The following is a 16,738-nucleotide window of genomic DNA, read 5'->3' as shown; positions in this document are numbered from 1 at the left end:
TTAGATTTTACGGGGGCCAGTTTCGAATTGCAGTCGACCCTGACAGCGGTTTTGAAGGAGTCAAGGGATTCACATGTCTTAATGACAGTTGGTAGGGCGTTCCACATTTTTGTGACATAGACCACAGAAAATCCACAGAATGTTCAAAGTTCAGGTTTGTTGGGTGTAATTGAGGTCCTAAAAACTAAAACTAAAACTAAAACAAAATGAAAATGAATGTCATGAAACCGTTAAATAATAACTACTATACCTTGTTGTATATCTTTTCAACGACATATAGCAGTAAACTACATATCCCGGCATCCTTTGCTCTCGATCCCAGCGTTTTGTTCAGTTGTGTTTTTTCTTCTTCCACTGGGGGAGGTGGTGATAGCAGGAGGTTTACGCAGAAGCGAGGAGGGCAGGGAGGGATCCCACAATAGCAGTCAGAGAGCCAGCCTCTGTGTGTGAGAGGCGAGAGCAGAGCTGGTGGTTCCACTTCCAATCAAAGGGAAAGAGACATGTAAAGATGGCAGAGCTACAAATGCTGCTAGAGGAAGAGATTCCTGCCGGGAAACAAGCGCTTGTGGAGAGTTATCAGAACCTCACCAGAGTAGCGGACTACTGCGAAAACAACTATGTCCAGGTAAAGATAAGATAATAAATATACAACCCCTCTTGATACCGGAATGAACCCTTTGTCGTAAAACTGGAAAAGGGAAGGCAAGGGGGGAATGTTGAGAGAGACAGGAAATGTTGGATATAAAGAAGACACTGGGACATTGTTGTCCTCTTTCTTCTCCCATAGATCAAGAAAGATAACACACCGATTTAATCTTCACTGCAGTTGTGGTGGATTAAATGTCTTGTTCCAGCCGACTGTTGGTGTTTAGATCGTTGATCTCATAGTTGGTTTACATAGAGGGTGTGTCTAGTTTTAAATAGTCTACATTCAACTGCTTTCACACACTCCAGAGAGAGGGCCCGTCCCGGCCGCCGGCCGGCGGTACCGAATACTTTTAGGAATCTAGTTTGGTGAACATGATTCATGTCTGGAAATCGTGTTTTCGTTAGACCTTCATAGTGTCTACTCTAGTGTGTGATCATACACCGGTGAGGTGATGCACAACAACGCGCTAAAGTTGCTGCTGTGTCGCCGTGCGCCTTGGTGTTGGTGATGACACTCACTGACTACTACAGTCAGTGTCATTCAGGCACTCAGTGGTTTATGTAGTCTTTAAGACTACCATAAATGCATTTTGTAATCTTCTCTGACTTTTTTTTAAGTCAGACTCGATAAAATGTAGGAGCCTCTATAGTCTATGAATTCTGATTGATAAGAATTCAGGCACCCATGTGTAATGGTTACTTATGTATCCTTGGGTGATCATCAAGACTATCATAGATGTATGTTAGCGAGGCAGTATGGCGTACAAGACTTTATAAAATACATATATGATAGTCTTGATCCAAGGCTATGATTTATGATGATGTATTCTTGATGATGTTTGTTCAGTCTCAAATCTGCTTGTCCCTTGTTGGTTTCCTCTCAATATTTAATAGATTTTTTTTAACTTAAAACAACTTGATTATTACAATTATTTTGTTATTTTATGCCTTTAAAATATTTTTGATACTAGTTATTTCTCTGCATGGAGTACAGATTCAATTATATAACAATTTTATTAAAGAAGATTCCGGTAGCCATATAGACTTGGATCAAGAAAGACTATCGATTCTGAAATATGAAATTAAAAGTCAGACTTGATCAAATACATCTATGATGGTCTTGATCCATGCAAAGCTACTGTAGCTGAGCACTTTCATGAGAAAAAATGGAATGTCATCTCATTGTTACTTCACTTGGTCAATAGTGAATAGCTATTGACTTTTCTTTTGTTGGACATACAAAGGTTTTTTTGTGGGTAGAATTGACTTTCTTCGACATAGATCTGTTGCCTTTATGTGTTGATTGAAATTCAGCCTATATTTTTAGGCTACTTTCAAGTTTCTTTGTCTGAAGATGAGGCTATGTAGCCTACTGGTCCTTACGGTTTTATTGTTTCACCATGGTTACTTTTAATACTGTAGTAGTGAAATTTCATGTGAAATATGAATGGCTTCATCAACTTATAATGCCAGGGCCATGAACACCCCTCCACCCACTTCGGTGGGGATCCGGATCCGGAAGAATCCGCAGGAAGCGGATCCAACATTGAGAAACCGGAATCGGTTCCATCACATTTGGAACCGTTTCCGGAACCGTTTTTACCACACTGTCCGGTTATGTGGACTTCACGTCTATAGCTATACAATTAGCCTTGTACTAGTGATTCTCAAACTTTATAAGATCTTCATAAGGACCAGCCATAACTCTTGAGAGTGTAAAAAGCTACAAATGGGTCCATTTGGTTTCATTTGTACACTCAGAGTTAGACCTGTTAGGGTCCATGTGGAACCCATGCACTACTATAGGAATCGTTTAAGGGAACCATTAAAATCTTAAAGAATCCCAGCCCTCCCTCCACCCACTGCCATCAGAATGGTTGCTGACAGACTTTTGTCTTTGGATATATACTGTATTGCTGAGAAGCTAGCTAAAGCTAGGTACTGCAATCTAATGTAAGAATGGTGAGAAGCTAGCTAAGCTATAGGTACTGCAATCTATTCTAATGTAATGCAGCTCGAGATTCTCGAGATTGTTTTGGATGGCTCTCTCTAGAAGCCCATCTAAAAAGCGCTGTGCTGCTGTGCAGTGTTGTTGAGGAAGCAGAACCCTGTCCAAAGGAAGCTAAGAGACAGCCCACCACCATCAGCATGGAGGGTGTGTCCATTCCAGCTGTCCTCCCCGAGGACTCCCTGTAATTTGGTTCCTGGGGCAGTTGTGCTTCCTTCTTGCCATTTACAGCCTCTCTTAGATGATTTGGCTTTAGTGGGAAGAAAGGCTAGTTATATATCGTTGCTGTCGACGGGAAGATACAAACCTAGTATCTCTCCATGTTTCACATTTTGTAGGTTTTTGCGTAAATCAATGCCCTGCTTCATCATACAAAAGTATCACACACAAGTACTGGAAATAGCAGATCTACAAGTTCAGTCTGAGTGTGACTCTGGACTGTGTTCCATCCGACAGCGATCGGGTGGAATCGATGGATTGTTTGTTTTGGAAAACAATAGGTTTTGAAGTGTCAACACATACAGAAAAGCAAATATATGTAATATTAATGTTCTTGTATTTCAACACTATGAAGCTGAACACATAATAATCGCATCTTTGTTGTATTATTTTACAAACACAGTCATCAGTTTTATATTGTAACTGAATTTTAGGAATTTATTCTTAAATGCATAACAAGGATCATAGGATTCTTTTGAGTTTCCGACCAGTGTATTCCATTGTGATTTATTTGCCACGGTAGCTATTTTAATATCGGACACACCCGACCTTTCACATGGCATATTTTTCGTATGTTTTTTCCTGCTGTTGACTATGTAAAGGCTAAAGCTTAGCCACCCACCTCAAACCAACCCATAAATAAACTGCACAGCGAGCAGCACCCATGGGAAGCTCTCTAATGACTAACTACATCTATCCACACTCACAAATCATTATTGAAATTTCAGGCCAAAGCCTAGAATTAAAGACGTTCATAGTAAAATAAGTAACTTGAATGTTATTTCTTTATTTTCTAGATTTGTGTTTATTTCAGATAGGTCAGACTAAGCGTGTTGTAATGTAGACTGACAGGGAAGAGAGAGAGAGGAGAGGAGAGACATGCGAGACATGATGGGTTGGATTCGAACCCGGGTCCTTACACTCACTATTGTCGAACTGAAATGTTGAAAAAAGAGAGAAAGCGGCGTGCATATGTTTGGCTAGAGTAAAGGTGCAGCAAGGTGCTCTTTGGTATAAAAGGGTGATGAAGTTGATTTGCAAAAAATGGAAGAGACCAACACACTCTTGTGGAAAAAATAAAAAGCCTTTAATTGTCTGGCTATGCATCATGGCAAGAATAAAACAATTACACTTAGTAGTTAGTATCAGCGGTATCATGGTTGACCAACAACTGAAATGTTAATTTGCCGGTAATTAGTAATATTGTGAAGCCATCACTATCAAACCCTCACAGTACACTCTAGTAGTGTAGTGATGTTTCAATCAGAGTCATGAGCTGAGCACATCCTTGTACTCCTACAAAAAAGGTTTTTTATAGCGCTGACGCACAACTCTGGATTCTAAGCTCTGCCATGCTCCAGTCATTGCATGTGTCACACCTAACCGTGCACTGTTCAGAAGCTGTAAAGCTGTATTTATGTGTGTTTGTGTGCACACAGACACACGCCGATGAGCTCCGTACCTAGAAGCGTGCCTCAGCTTGATTGGGCTTGTAGCTTCTCATGCCTCTCATTGCCACCCCTCTCTCTTTCTGTCTGTTTTTCTCTGTCGCTGTCACAGGGGCTTTGTGTGTGTGTGTACGCACGCACGCACGCACGCACGCACGCACGCACGCACTGTGACAGGTCACACTTCTGCTTCCTGGTGCCCTGCTGACACCAAAGATATTTCTGTGTAGAAAGGTTATGGCACACAGGCCCAGTGAGGAAGAATAGCCAAAATGTAGGCCTATTTGAGACCAGGTCCGTAATGGCGCTATCATAAAATGATTTGTCACACATTGTTCGAAAACTTTAGCAAAGGTTCAGTTAGAGGAATAGTTTTTAATCATTTTCACAGCACACTGGAGATAACTGGAGCAGGTGCCGCCTTGTTCGGCGCTTCCCGCTTGCATGGGAAGCCTCAAGCCTCTTTCTCATAATGTGATTGTATAGCCTTGGATCAAGACCATCTATCGTATACCATAGATGTATTTTATCGAGTCTAACTTTTTCTTTCTTATCTATGATAGTTTTCATCTCTCTACCCCCCCTAATTGTTGCTGGATATCCGCGCACAAAGCCTGTACTTCTCGGTACATTTACATCTTTAAAAAAAAAACATATAAAGTGCTGAAATTAGGAACCTGTGTGCACTGTATTTTCCGCCACTATCACCCAATACAGCAATACAGGGAACTTCCGACAGAATCCGAGCGACACAGACAGGATTAAAAATTCATATACTGAAAAATACCTACTAATAGTCAGCTAATATGAAACAAAAGCAGGACAATCTGTATTTGCTTTGGCCCACGATGACAATATATTGTCAGGGATATGCGACATGCAAGTTAGTTCAGAGACGAGGGAAATCCAAGGACGTCGGGGACATGTGGTCAGTCGACCACCTGGTCATGCTGGCAGTCCAGCCTGATGGAGTATTTATTTAGAAAAGGGATCATGCACGTGTTGGCCCAGATTTGAAAAGTAATCATCCAAGACATATTAGCCAAAATAAAGCTTTGCTTGTTGTGTGTGTGTGTGTGTGTGTGTGTGTGTGTATACAGTATGTGTGCAATTAAATTAGTCTATTCTTCAGATATTTCAAATGTATGTAAGTCTGGAAGCGTTTCAATTTCAAAGTGGGAGTGCAGTCTGGAACCACTCATGCCTATAGTGCCTGTGCTCCTAGTTTCACATTTATAAATGCATCACATAGCATTAGCAAAATCCCTGACATCATGAGAGAGAGACAGTCAGAGAGAACCCTCTTTATGTGTCGGCCATGTGGCCGTGGTCTCCATAGCCCATGCTGTGGATTCCCAGCAGAAGTAATGCAGCTTTTCCCCCTGGAAGACATCCAGCCTGAAAGTGATAGGCTATATGTGTGTCATTTTCACGCTGTTCTGTCTCTCTGGATTATTGAGACCTCTTTTCTCCTCTCTCTCTCTCTCTCTCTCTCTCTCTCTCTCTCTCTCTCTCTCTCTCTCTCTCTCTCTCTCTCTCTCTGTCTCTCTCCTCTTCCTTTCACTCCCCCTCACTCTCTGACGCTTGGCCTGATTTCTCCTCCTCCCAGCATGGTGGTTGTTGTAGGCCTATACCACCAGCAGCCAGGCCCATTCATCCTTTTTACCACCACCTGTCACACACACTGCACTGCACCCCTCTGCTGCCTTGGTTTGGTCTCCTCCAGCCGGACTTATTCAGAACAACCTGGTTGGAATATAGGACGACCGCAGAAATCACGGGGGGTGGACACTGGACAGACACGATAGGAATATACAGTATAGGCCTAGCTATTGTCAAAACCACGGCCTTAAATAAGTTTGATTTGTTTCTAGCACCAATATAGGAAACTAATAATGATAATAATAATAATGTCATAAATTAAATATATATAATATGTATAATATACTACTTGATCATACTACAGCGTCGCACAAAAGCATCAAAAGTAGCAGATCCACAAGTTTGAAATGTGGCAGGAAGCGATGTGTTTTGGGCTTGTAGATCTGCTAGTTTTGAATTTTAATTAGATATGTGTCTATGTGTCGTGTAGTTGAATGAAGGTTGTAGAATTCACCTACAGTACAATGTGTAAATCTTTACAGTGACCCAACAATAAATACTACAGATAAAAAAAACTGCAATTAAAAATCTGAAAAAGGGCCTGGGCCGTGGCTCAGCGGTCCAGGCACCTTGGCTGGTAATCCAGTCTGGCAGTGTGCCGTGGGTTCGACTCCCGATCCCGATAGCCTTTACTACATGTCACCCCCCATCTCTCTCCCCATTTCCTGTCAGCCTACTGTCTGTCCCTCCATAAAATTATAAATAAAAATAAAGGCGAAAGCCACAAAAAAACAATATAGTAGTTTCGTGTTAAAGGTGCAAGATCAATCGTGTCATGATGGTGTCACCAGTACCAACTTTCTGACTAGTCCATCTGCTAACACAGGAAGAATTAAGAAACATTTAATGAGTTCCTGCCATGATGTGCACGCCACGGTTCACCTTTTGTGTCCCTATGTGTGACGCACTGATGGAATTAATTTATAATTGTGCCTTTGCCACTACTTCAAGGTCGGGTAGACCTTATGGCTTCTCAGGCTGCCTCCATCTGCCTCAGCGGAGGGGAAGAAATTAAAGATTCTCTTATCGTGTGCACGTAAAAGAAAGGGGCCAAAGGCCCTGCTTTAAGTACTGAAGAAACTTTGTGGTTCTTCAGCAGATTGACGCTTCAATTATTTATTCATTCATTCATTCCTGAATGTCCTGGTGTTTCCTTCTTGTCCTGACTGTCACTTTCACTGGCTGGTCTGTGTCCTGGGCTGGCTGGCCAGCTTGCAAGCTGGTGTTCAATTTCTCACACAGCTTCATATTTCTAGGTGTGGTGTGGTTGTGTTCGCCTTTATGCCATGCCAGCCATACATATCATTGTCTAGACTCTAGATAAGAAGACCATAACAGCAAAAATAAGCCGGCCTCATGAATACATATGTCCTCTTGTTTTGAGATAGCTCTGTATCTCAAAACAAGAGGACATATGTATTCATTCATGAGGCCAGTTTATATTCCCTTTTTTCTTAATCTACCATTTTTAGCTCACCTTTATCTCCCTGTCATATTATATCATCCAGGCCTAATCTGTAGCACACCAGCCAGGCTTACACATTAATACCCTTGTTTATATCTACGAGTTGGCTCGACAGAAAACCTTAAAACGATCATATGAGATTTATGTGATTAATAACTTGATGGTATGTAAAGCTGCAATGTTAAATATAACCTACTGCAGGCCAAAATGTATTCTAATCATTTAGAAATTCATGAGATAATGATTTTTGTCTTCAAAAATCATATTGTTTTCCCTGGGCAATATACAAACTGAGTTAATTAGTTACTAGGCCGGGCGGGCACTGGCTGCCAGAGCTGAGTCTGATATACCCAATACCATACGACCGATCCACTAAACAGAGATCCCTGATGTGATCAAAAACTACTGATGATGTTCAGAAATGGGAGACAGACCGCAACCTGCAGACAGACGGACAGATATATTACTAACAGACATTCATTTAGTGCATTGCTCTGTAAAATAATTGGGTTCTAATGCATGTTATGCTGGACAATTAGAGAATCAGGGAAGCCTTGAAGCCGAGCCGATGCCTCGCACGTGCTTCTTCACCCCTCCCACCAGTTCCTAGAACTCAGACAGCCGCGTCAATACAGCGCCCAGACCGAGCACCAGCTCTGTGTTCCTTCTTCTGTCTCACTTATCTCACCCTGTCTGCCCCATATATACTGTAATCAGCAGTCAATACACACTGCACAGGGCCTGCTATGCTCCTCCATCACCAGCCAATTAGATTGACAGTAATTCACCTGCAGCAGTACAGGGCTTCGACTGCTCAATGACATAATCGCCACTGGCTTTCTCACTAGTTGGGTTCTCGCTATTTAGCACCTTACTTATGGTATATATTATAACGTTTTTATGACATGCCATTGTACCTCGTTGTACCTCAGCTCAGTGGCCTTGTGGTTAGAGTGTCCGCCCTCGGATTGGAAGGTCCGAGGTTCGTTCCCCAGCCGGGTCATACCAAAGATCCAATACCTAACCTCGTTGGCTCTCAGCATCAAGGGTTGGATTGGATTGGATTGGAGGCAAGTCCCTGTGACATACTAGTGTCACTTCCAGGCCTCATTTCGTAGTTTTGTACATAGTACTACATTCAAGTTGTGCTTTATTGTTACATCCTGTGTAGTGTACAGGTATACCTAAGAGTCAAACTGCATAGGCAATAATAATAAAAACTTAAAACATATTTAAAAAAGAGTGCAAGAAAAGTACACGCATATGATCTTGGTATATTTTAATATTTTATATTAACTGCTTTTATTCAGTGCTGCATTACTTTATATAAATTCTTGAAGGTATCTTCTCTGTACAGCAGTAGTTTAGGTAGGAACAGTTCAAGAATAATGGAAAGATTGAAGTGAGAATAAAGAAAAGAGAGGAGAGGAATAATGTACAGTGTTTTTGTTTTATTTGTTTTGGTCCGTTTCTACTCACCCCAGAGACATGGTGTTGTGTCAGACAGGACCCTTCAACTGTTCTTGAGTTGAGGGCTTCAAGAGCTTATGACATGCTCTGACATTCCACACATTCCGTGGCCATTTTTGTTCCTCTCTCACACTCACACACACACACACACACACACACACACACACACACACACACACACACACACACACACACACACACACACACACACACACGCACACACTTGCCCTCAGGATGAGGGAAAGATCATGAACACAAATCTGTATGTCAGCTGTGGAACCGCAGCAGTGCCTTCTTTCACAGTAGCAACAACAACAACAGCAGCAGCAGCAGTGGAGTGTTGTTTCTGTGGAGAAGCACCTTCAGGCTTGTTCCAACAAGCTGAAGTGCTCGGCCCAAAGAGTTATATGGGGCACATCTTTATTGGCCACGGTGATGACAAAACAGGTCAAATAATACTTCCCTGTGTGTTCCAATCCTTCATAGCATCGAGTATTTCTTTTCATCTCTATCGGGTGGAAACCTCATTATGTCCAAAACTGTTACTTTTCAGGATTCAAATTCAAAAATAGCAGATCGACAAACTAAAACGTGTTGCTTCGTGCCATAATGTTTCAACTGATGCTGTAGTATCTATCAAGGGCACTGATTTCTGGGGAAGAAAACATACAAAGTTAAAATATGGACAGCAAAAAACAAAAGGTTTTTGGTTTTTCTTCGCGGTTGTTTGTTTCCTCTTAACTTCCATTAGTCATGAGGCCTTTCTAATTTTGTCCAGTTCCGCCTTGCACTGCCAGGCCAGTGCAGGGCTGCCCAACGTTGGGTGGAGGAGCCACGGAGATGGAGGAGGCAGCCAGGGCTCCACCTCACTGACCCCTGAATAGTGTGCCCTCCTCAGGGAGGAAGTCTGGGCTGTTCCTTCCTTATTGCCTCAAAGCAGTGTGTGTGTGTGTGTGTGTGTGTGTGTGTGTGTGTGTGTGGCTCTGCTCTGCCAGGCAGCCAAGCAATGGCACGCCCCACTTAACCCATTATGACCCGAGACCAGTAGTTCTCAAATGTTTTCGTGTGCCTAGGATCCCCAAAATGATATGTTTTTGGCCACAGAATGTGCTGGGAACCCCCAGAAGAGAAGATTCGTGTTTAAAAAAAAAAAAAGTAAATTATATATGATTTTTTTCCCCCCAAACACTAGCAAAATAGCAGATGTATAATCTGCTATTTCTGAGAACCACTGTTCTAAATCCTAAGAGTTTTCTGAAAAACGTACAGTATGTTTTGCTATAATATAAATACAACACAAATTCTTATAAATGACACGGATGCTTTCCTGCGTTTAAATGGGTTAAAATGGGTATGACTCCACTTACACTAGCATGGGGGTTGCTGTCTTGTCTGTCATTTGCCAGTTCTGGAAGGCATCAAAGCCTCATCGCAGCCAGCTCACGTAGCATAGCCTGCTTTTTGCTGATCTCACAAATTTCCTGTGGAAGCCAAATAATCCAGCATGCTGGTGAGGGCCGCTCCCATCTGTTCTGCATTTGTTTTGTAACCGTTGCATTTATGATCTTTAGAAATTCATAATTAATTATTGGATAAGCTTTTATAATGTTCTGCTTATTACTACTGGTGACAGTCACAATATTGTTGAATTAGGAGGTGGTGTGGTGAACTCATTCGTCTGTTTTGGGTCGTGCCGAAGGAGCCGTCTAACTGCTTAAAATGTTAAATGTAGTCAGTTTGTATGCTTTTGCAGTGTTTGATCTTTGTCGCCGATCATTTTGTAGTCTCGTGGGCCAGACTGTTGCCTCACACAATTTTCAAATTCTTCCGTCATACAGTCTGAAAATGATGAAGCGAATGTGACTCATGTTAATTCATATTACAACCTGTCTTAGATCCTAGGCATCCATGTAATAGGCTATTAGGAACTGCCCTGCATTTTTATTGTAGTTTTTAGTTACAGTCTAGTAACTAAATCGATATGGAACAAAAGTAGGCTCTAGTTTGTTTCATATCGATCGAGCTGAGCTCCCCACAAACATTCATTTTGGCCATGCACCATATGGGCTGTTCATTTCATATTCTTACCTGCCACTGTGTTAAAGACAGACTGCCTGTGGGATAATATTCTCCTCTGCTCCCACAGTTGTATTATATATTCTCCTGAGCTCGCAGAGAGCACCAGGAGGTTTGAGTCTCTCTGTGGGAGCTCACCTCGCTCTCTCCAGTGTCGTGTTCTTGACCCTTGCATTATATTAAGGCAAGGCAATTTATGTTTTACTTATCATTGTCACACCAAAGTTGCTAGCAACCCAAGGTTCTACTAAAGTTCAACATCACACTAGCCTTGAAAAGGAATGATGGAACCGTTGGTTTTCCCGCTCTTAACCTTCCAGACCCTCGAAATGTCTTGTTGTCTGCTGCTCTGCTGTGCTATTTTTGTTGTACATAAGATGAGAGAAAATATCTGCAAAGCAGAAGGCCCGCAGCCCCACACACTCCAGATTAGATCATTAAAGTCTTTGCTGCAGGGCTCAATAATGTCATAGAAATGAAGAATATGCCAGCACCAGCACATAATACCTTTAAACGCTTTTCTAAGCTGAGGAAGGCCTATCTGGTCGAAACATGTCTGTCGATTTTCCATGCGAGGTCAATAAACCATGTTTGGTGTGCTGGCTACTTGTTGTGTCAGTTACAGTACATAAGATAACAGTTAAGCATGGGGCGCCCGCTGGCCAAGTGGTCCAGGCACGTGCCACATATAGGCTCTGGCCGGACAGCGCGTCTTGTGTTCGAGTCCCGTTCATGACGACCCTTGCTGCATGTCTCTCCCCTTCTCTCCCTCCCTTTACTGCGCGACGCGTCACCCCCCCCCCCCCCCCCCCCCATCGCTCTCTCACCATTTCCTGTCAGCCTACTGTATACCAATCCCTCTATAAAAAAGAAAAAGGCGAAAGCCACAAGATATATCTTAAAACAAATAATAATACAAGGCCTCTACCCACATGAACTCACTAAATGCATATTTAAATTGCAAATGACAATAAGGCAACATAAGTTGTTAGTTGGCACATGGCATACATGTTATTGTTATTAGAAATTACATGATTATGTTGCGATTGACACATTTGCCAACATGCATCACATGCATGATTAAACCTGAAGACAACAAATTACACTAATGTCAATTAGCCAACATGGTTATGCATGCCTGACATGACATCACAGGTTGAGGTTGGTCATGACATCACAGGTTGAGGTTGGTCATTTGAAGTTCAAGATCCATATGGGAGCCAAACCGTTCCCATGGGCATTCAATTTTTAATACGAAGCATTCTTTCCATGTCGCCGAGCCAGCGACCCCCAAGTAATCAAATTATGAATCTCGTTATTTCGAGAATCTTTGCGCTTATCTTTTTATTTGTGTGAGGGGGATGAGGATGACAGCCAGGGCAGTGGCTTTAGACCAGACATCTGTCATCGGACACATCCCCATAGTGTTGCCACTGCCAGCCAGGTCTGCTTATTATAAGCGACTTTGGACTTATTTTTCTGTCAAGTTGCTTGTAAATATTGATAGTTGCGGGCTGGGTTGCAGTTTTTTGGGCTTGTTTCTGAACGTGTATAGTTGCATTTTATTTGGGCTACTTTCCTAAATGTTGTTTTAATCAGACTCAAACCTTTTCATGGCAAGGAGTGGACCCCTAGCGTAATATGTTTTTGTCTGCAGACCCCCACCCCGCCCCCCCCCCATCTGAAAATATTTTGTGCCAGGGACGCCCAGAGGAAAATTTGTGTTAAAAGGTTTAGAAAACATTAAAAAATTACTAGATTTTAGTATTTTCTTTGGTGGGGGGGGGGGGGGGGGATTGCAGTTCTACAAGCTCAAATGGCGCATTGTGAGCTTGTAGATTGTCTCAAATAGCCGTAGCCTAGTCGCTTGTTTTCATAGACCGGGTTGCTTATTTATCTCACAGAATCTGGCAACGCATTGAACTCAACCCCCGGCTGACCCCACATCACAGCTCCAGTCACAGGAGGATCAGTTCAACTCAGATCAGGAGAAAAGCAACTTATCGTCTCTCTCTGCAGACCCAAATCTCTGCTCGGGGTCAGACTGTTCTCATTTTGCTCTGCTGAGTATTATAGACTGAACAACATGCTTTGGAAGTGCAACAGTGTATTTTGGTACAGAAGAGTTACATAGCCTCATTGTAGAACCTTGGATTATAGCTACTTGATTAACTGAAAGTTGTGATCTATGCCTGTAACCTTTAGCTCATATAGGCATAAACGGACACAAACGAGACAAGCTCAAGAAAAGCATATATGTAAATAATACTATCTGCTTTTGACAGATGTGTCCTAGTACAATAAAAATGCATATCCTTGGTCACCATCCAATATCCGTGTAAAGCAAGCTCTTGTGAATGTGTTCCTGTTAGGAATTGAAACACCATACAGTCAGTAACAACGTATCCAGGTTAATCTCTAGATATCCATTTGGTATGTTTCTGACTGTTGTGGGTGACGGCGGTGTGTAATTCTACCTGTCTTCACAGATCATAACGCACCAACTCATCACTCATGCACTTATTCTCTCTCCCCATCATATAGTATACCTGCATGCTGCACTTGACTTACAGGTGTTTGAGTGCAGACATGTGGCCATGCTTGTTTGTATTCGGCAAACAACAGTGTGTGTGCGCTCCGAGTAGGTTTAGACTAGAGAGACAGATGGCATTCTGCTCAGAGCTCTCTGGAGGAACCCTTCCTTTGTTTCTGTTTTTCCCAGAAGCCGTTATCGTCCAACACATCTGCTGGTCTTATTTGCACAGACAGAAACACCACTAACGCTTTATCACCTCTTTATTCACCCGACCCAAGGCTAACCAACAGACTCCCCGGGTTCAGACTCTTCTAAGTATTAACGTTTTAGTGAAATAGCACAGTGGTTCACAAACCGTTTAGCATGAGAGCCAAAAGATACATTTTATGTCTCCCCGGCAGCAAAACTAGAGAAAATACCAGCTCTACAAGCACGTCGTGATGCAACATTTTTTTTTATGGAATGTTTTTTAATTCATAATTTCTTAAATGAAAAACTGATAGGTCCTGAGGCTTCCGACCCACTGTTTGGGGAATCACTAGCATTGGATAGCCACAGACACCGCCACCCTTTTAGTCATGTTAGTGGAATATCTCAATGTTATGACAGGCCTATCAGCTCACAGCCGAGCCTAAGCTGTGTCGAGTGTTGTTGAGCACTGGAAATAGCAGATCTGCAAGCTCACAGCGTGTCATGCTGTGACACATTGTGAACTTGTACATCAGCTATTTATCCCAATGTTATGACGGGTCTATCAGCTAGCAGCCAAGCCTAAGTTGTACGTATCTTGTGTCACGTCAGTGTTGAGCACTGGAAATGGCTGATCTACAAGCTCACAACGTGTCACGCTGCAAAACAGTGTGAGCTTGTACATCAGCTATTTTTTGGTGTGTATCACTCACCAGCATGCAACTAAGTATAACCTAGGCTTTTAGTACATGTACAATATAATGGGATGAACAATGAACCCACTCCTTGCTGGGTGATGTTCTTCATTCTTTCTCTTGGCAATCGATCCTTCTTTTGATCATTTTCCCTTCCCTTCATCCACCTCCTTTCCTTCCTTCCATCTATCACTACCCACTCAAACCTCCACCCCTGCCTTGATACAGCAGCTTGTTGCTGTTAAAAGTACCCTCCAGCCAGCCAGCCATGGCTCTTTGGACTTTGTCTTTACGACTGAACAGTGTGTGGGGAGAGGGGACGAGGCCCGTGGAGATCAAACGGGTCGAAGACTGTATTTGTTCCCTGTTCCCTCTCTACCATTGTGGGTGGTGGTGGGGTGTAGAGTGAAGCCAAGTGACTCATTAGTAGTAAGCCTTGCTGAGCCATGTGGCCCATAGGGGCAGGAGCCTATCTCCTGTTTCTGTGAGGCAGTGTGATGTACGAGTAAACCCCCTGGACATGAATGACGCTAGTTTGTCTCAGAGACTTACCCACCAATCCAACCCTTGATGCTGGCCTGGGTCCCATTTTTCTGAGTCTTTGGTATGACCCGGCCGGGGAATCAAACCCCGACCTCCCAATCTCAGGGGCGGACACTCTAGCCACTAGGCCGCTGAGCTGGTTAAATGAGTCATTACTGTGTTTTGTTTTGTGTGTGTGTGTGTGTGCCAAATCGTTGGCCGTCTGTCTTATGTTGGTATCAGTGAATCACCAATTCAGATCCAATGTGGTGGTGAAAATGTTTCGGGGCGTCATCATATGAGATGTTTTTAAATGAATGTGGTCTCAAATAGAGAACCCGCATCCCACAGACCCCCTCTGCTCTGTACAAGGAATGTGGCCTCGTACAGTATACCAACTAGGGCTTGGCAATTAACTACTCAAGTGCTAAAGACGTCTTATCAAATAAAACCGTATGAGGCCTAGGACATCTACAGACATCTTATGGCGTTTTACATTGATTAATGTAGGCCCCGGCCCTAAGCTACATCTGGCTATAGCTCTGGAATGCTAGCGCGATGTATACCGGTACTCAAATCAAAATGGGCTGTCTGTTTACCTTTTTCAGATGCTTATATCTCGGAAAACAAGCGTTATTTTACGGCCGATTTTGGCCTCGTCGCGGTCACAAGGTTTATGTTTCGCATGACTTGGATAAGTGATCTGATAGATTTAACGTTGGTGACTTAAGTTTCGGTTCACGGACCTGGGGTAATTTTTTACCTCAAGCAAATCCGCTCATAATGGAAGGCACTGCAGAGGCTACAATAATTAATTCATTAATAGCTGTCTACATAATTGTTAACCCGAATATATATATATATATATATATATATATATATATATATATATATATATATATATATACATACATACACTAAAGGTGTGTGTACATAAATTAATCGACACAATAAATTAAATAAATTAGATACATTTTTTTAAATAATCAACTAAATTGTTTTGTCTGATTTAACCACTTGAAGCCGCAATAGGTCATTATTTATTGTTATCATAATCAAGGAACATGTTTGAAATAATAATTTGCAGTCATATCGTTCACAGTCACAACGTGTCTCGTTGTGAGCTTGTCTGCTATTTTCAAACATTTTTGTACTTTTACTTTTGGTACTACTTTATGTATATTTTGATGCCACATTTTGTACTTTTACTATAACATTTTGAACACAGGCTTATGACAGTGTTTTTATATTGTGTAGCGGTATTTTACCTAAGTAAAAGTATATACTTCTTCCACCATTGGCCTCTCTGTAATACAAACCAACAGTGGGTTCTCATCTGGTCAAAGCTGGAACTGCAGGCGGGCCTGTGCATATAGCACGAGGAAACCCTGCGCCACTGGGGTTTAACATTGAACACTCGTTTAGCACTTCCGCATTTGCCAACCAAAAGTTGGTTGGCAAATGCGCTCGCCACTGAGCAACTTCCATTGAAATGAATAGCGGGGAGTGCTCCGGTCTGCCCTCTATTCATTATAACTCTATGGTTCTCATCTCTTCCCCCCTCCCCTTCATTCCCCTCCAGGCCCAGGACAAGAGGAAAGCCCTGGAGGAGACCAAGGCCTACACCACCCAGTCTCTGGCCAGCGTGGCCTACCAGATCAATGCCTTAGCCAACAACGTGCTGCAGCTGCTGGACATCCAGGCGTCGCAGCTCAGACGCATGGAGTCCTCTATCAACCACATCTCCCAGGTCAGGAGCACAGCACGTCCCCCCCCCCCACCACACACACACGCACACTC

The 16,738-nt window shown here is 42.6% G+C and overlaps 1 protein-coding gene across 7 annotated transcripts in view; it reads left to right on the top strand.

Moving 5' to 3' along the window:
• The first annotated feature begins 434 nt into the window (after nucleotides 1–434).
• Nucleotides 435–16,738, top strand: part of abi1a (abl-interactor 1a) — a 66,685-nt gene continuing 50,381 nt past the window's right edge. For all 7 annotated transcript variants that reach the window (XM_080794121.1, XM_080794120.1, XM_080794117.1 and 4 more), the window contains exons 1-2: nucleotides 435–625; nucleotides 16,521–16,688. In XM_080794121.1, coding sequence (XP_080650247.1) covers nucleotides 509–625; nucleotides 16,521–16,688 — 285 coding nt within the window. In that variant the 5' untranslated portion in view covers nucleotides 435–508. The remainder of the gene's footprint in view (nucleotides 626–16,520; nucleotides 16,689–16,738) is intronic.

This window comes from Protomyctophum bolini (genome assembly GCF_963924005.1).
Source record: "Protomyctophum bolini genome assembly, chromosome: 21".
Classification (NCBI taxonomy): domain Eukaryota; kingdom Metazoa; phylum Chordata; class Actinopteri; order Myctophiformes; family Myctophidae; genus Protomyctophum; species Protomyctophum bolini.
Note: the sequence above shows the minus strand (reverse complement) of the source record. Positions and strands in the feature narration are given on the sequence as shown.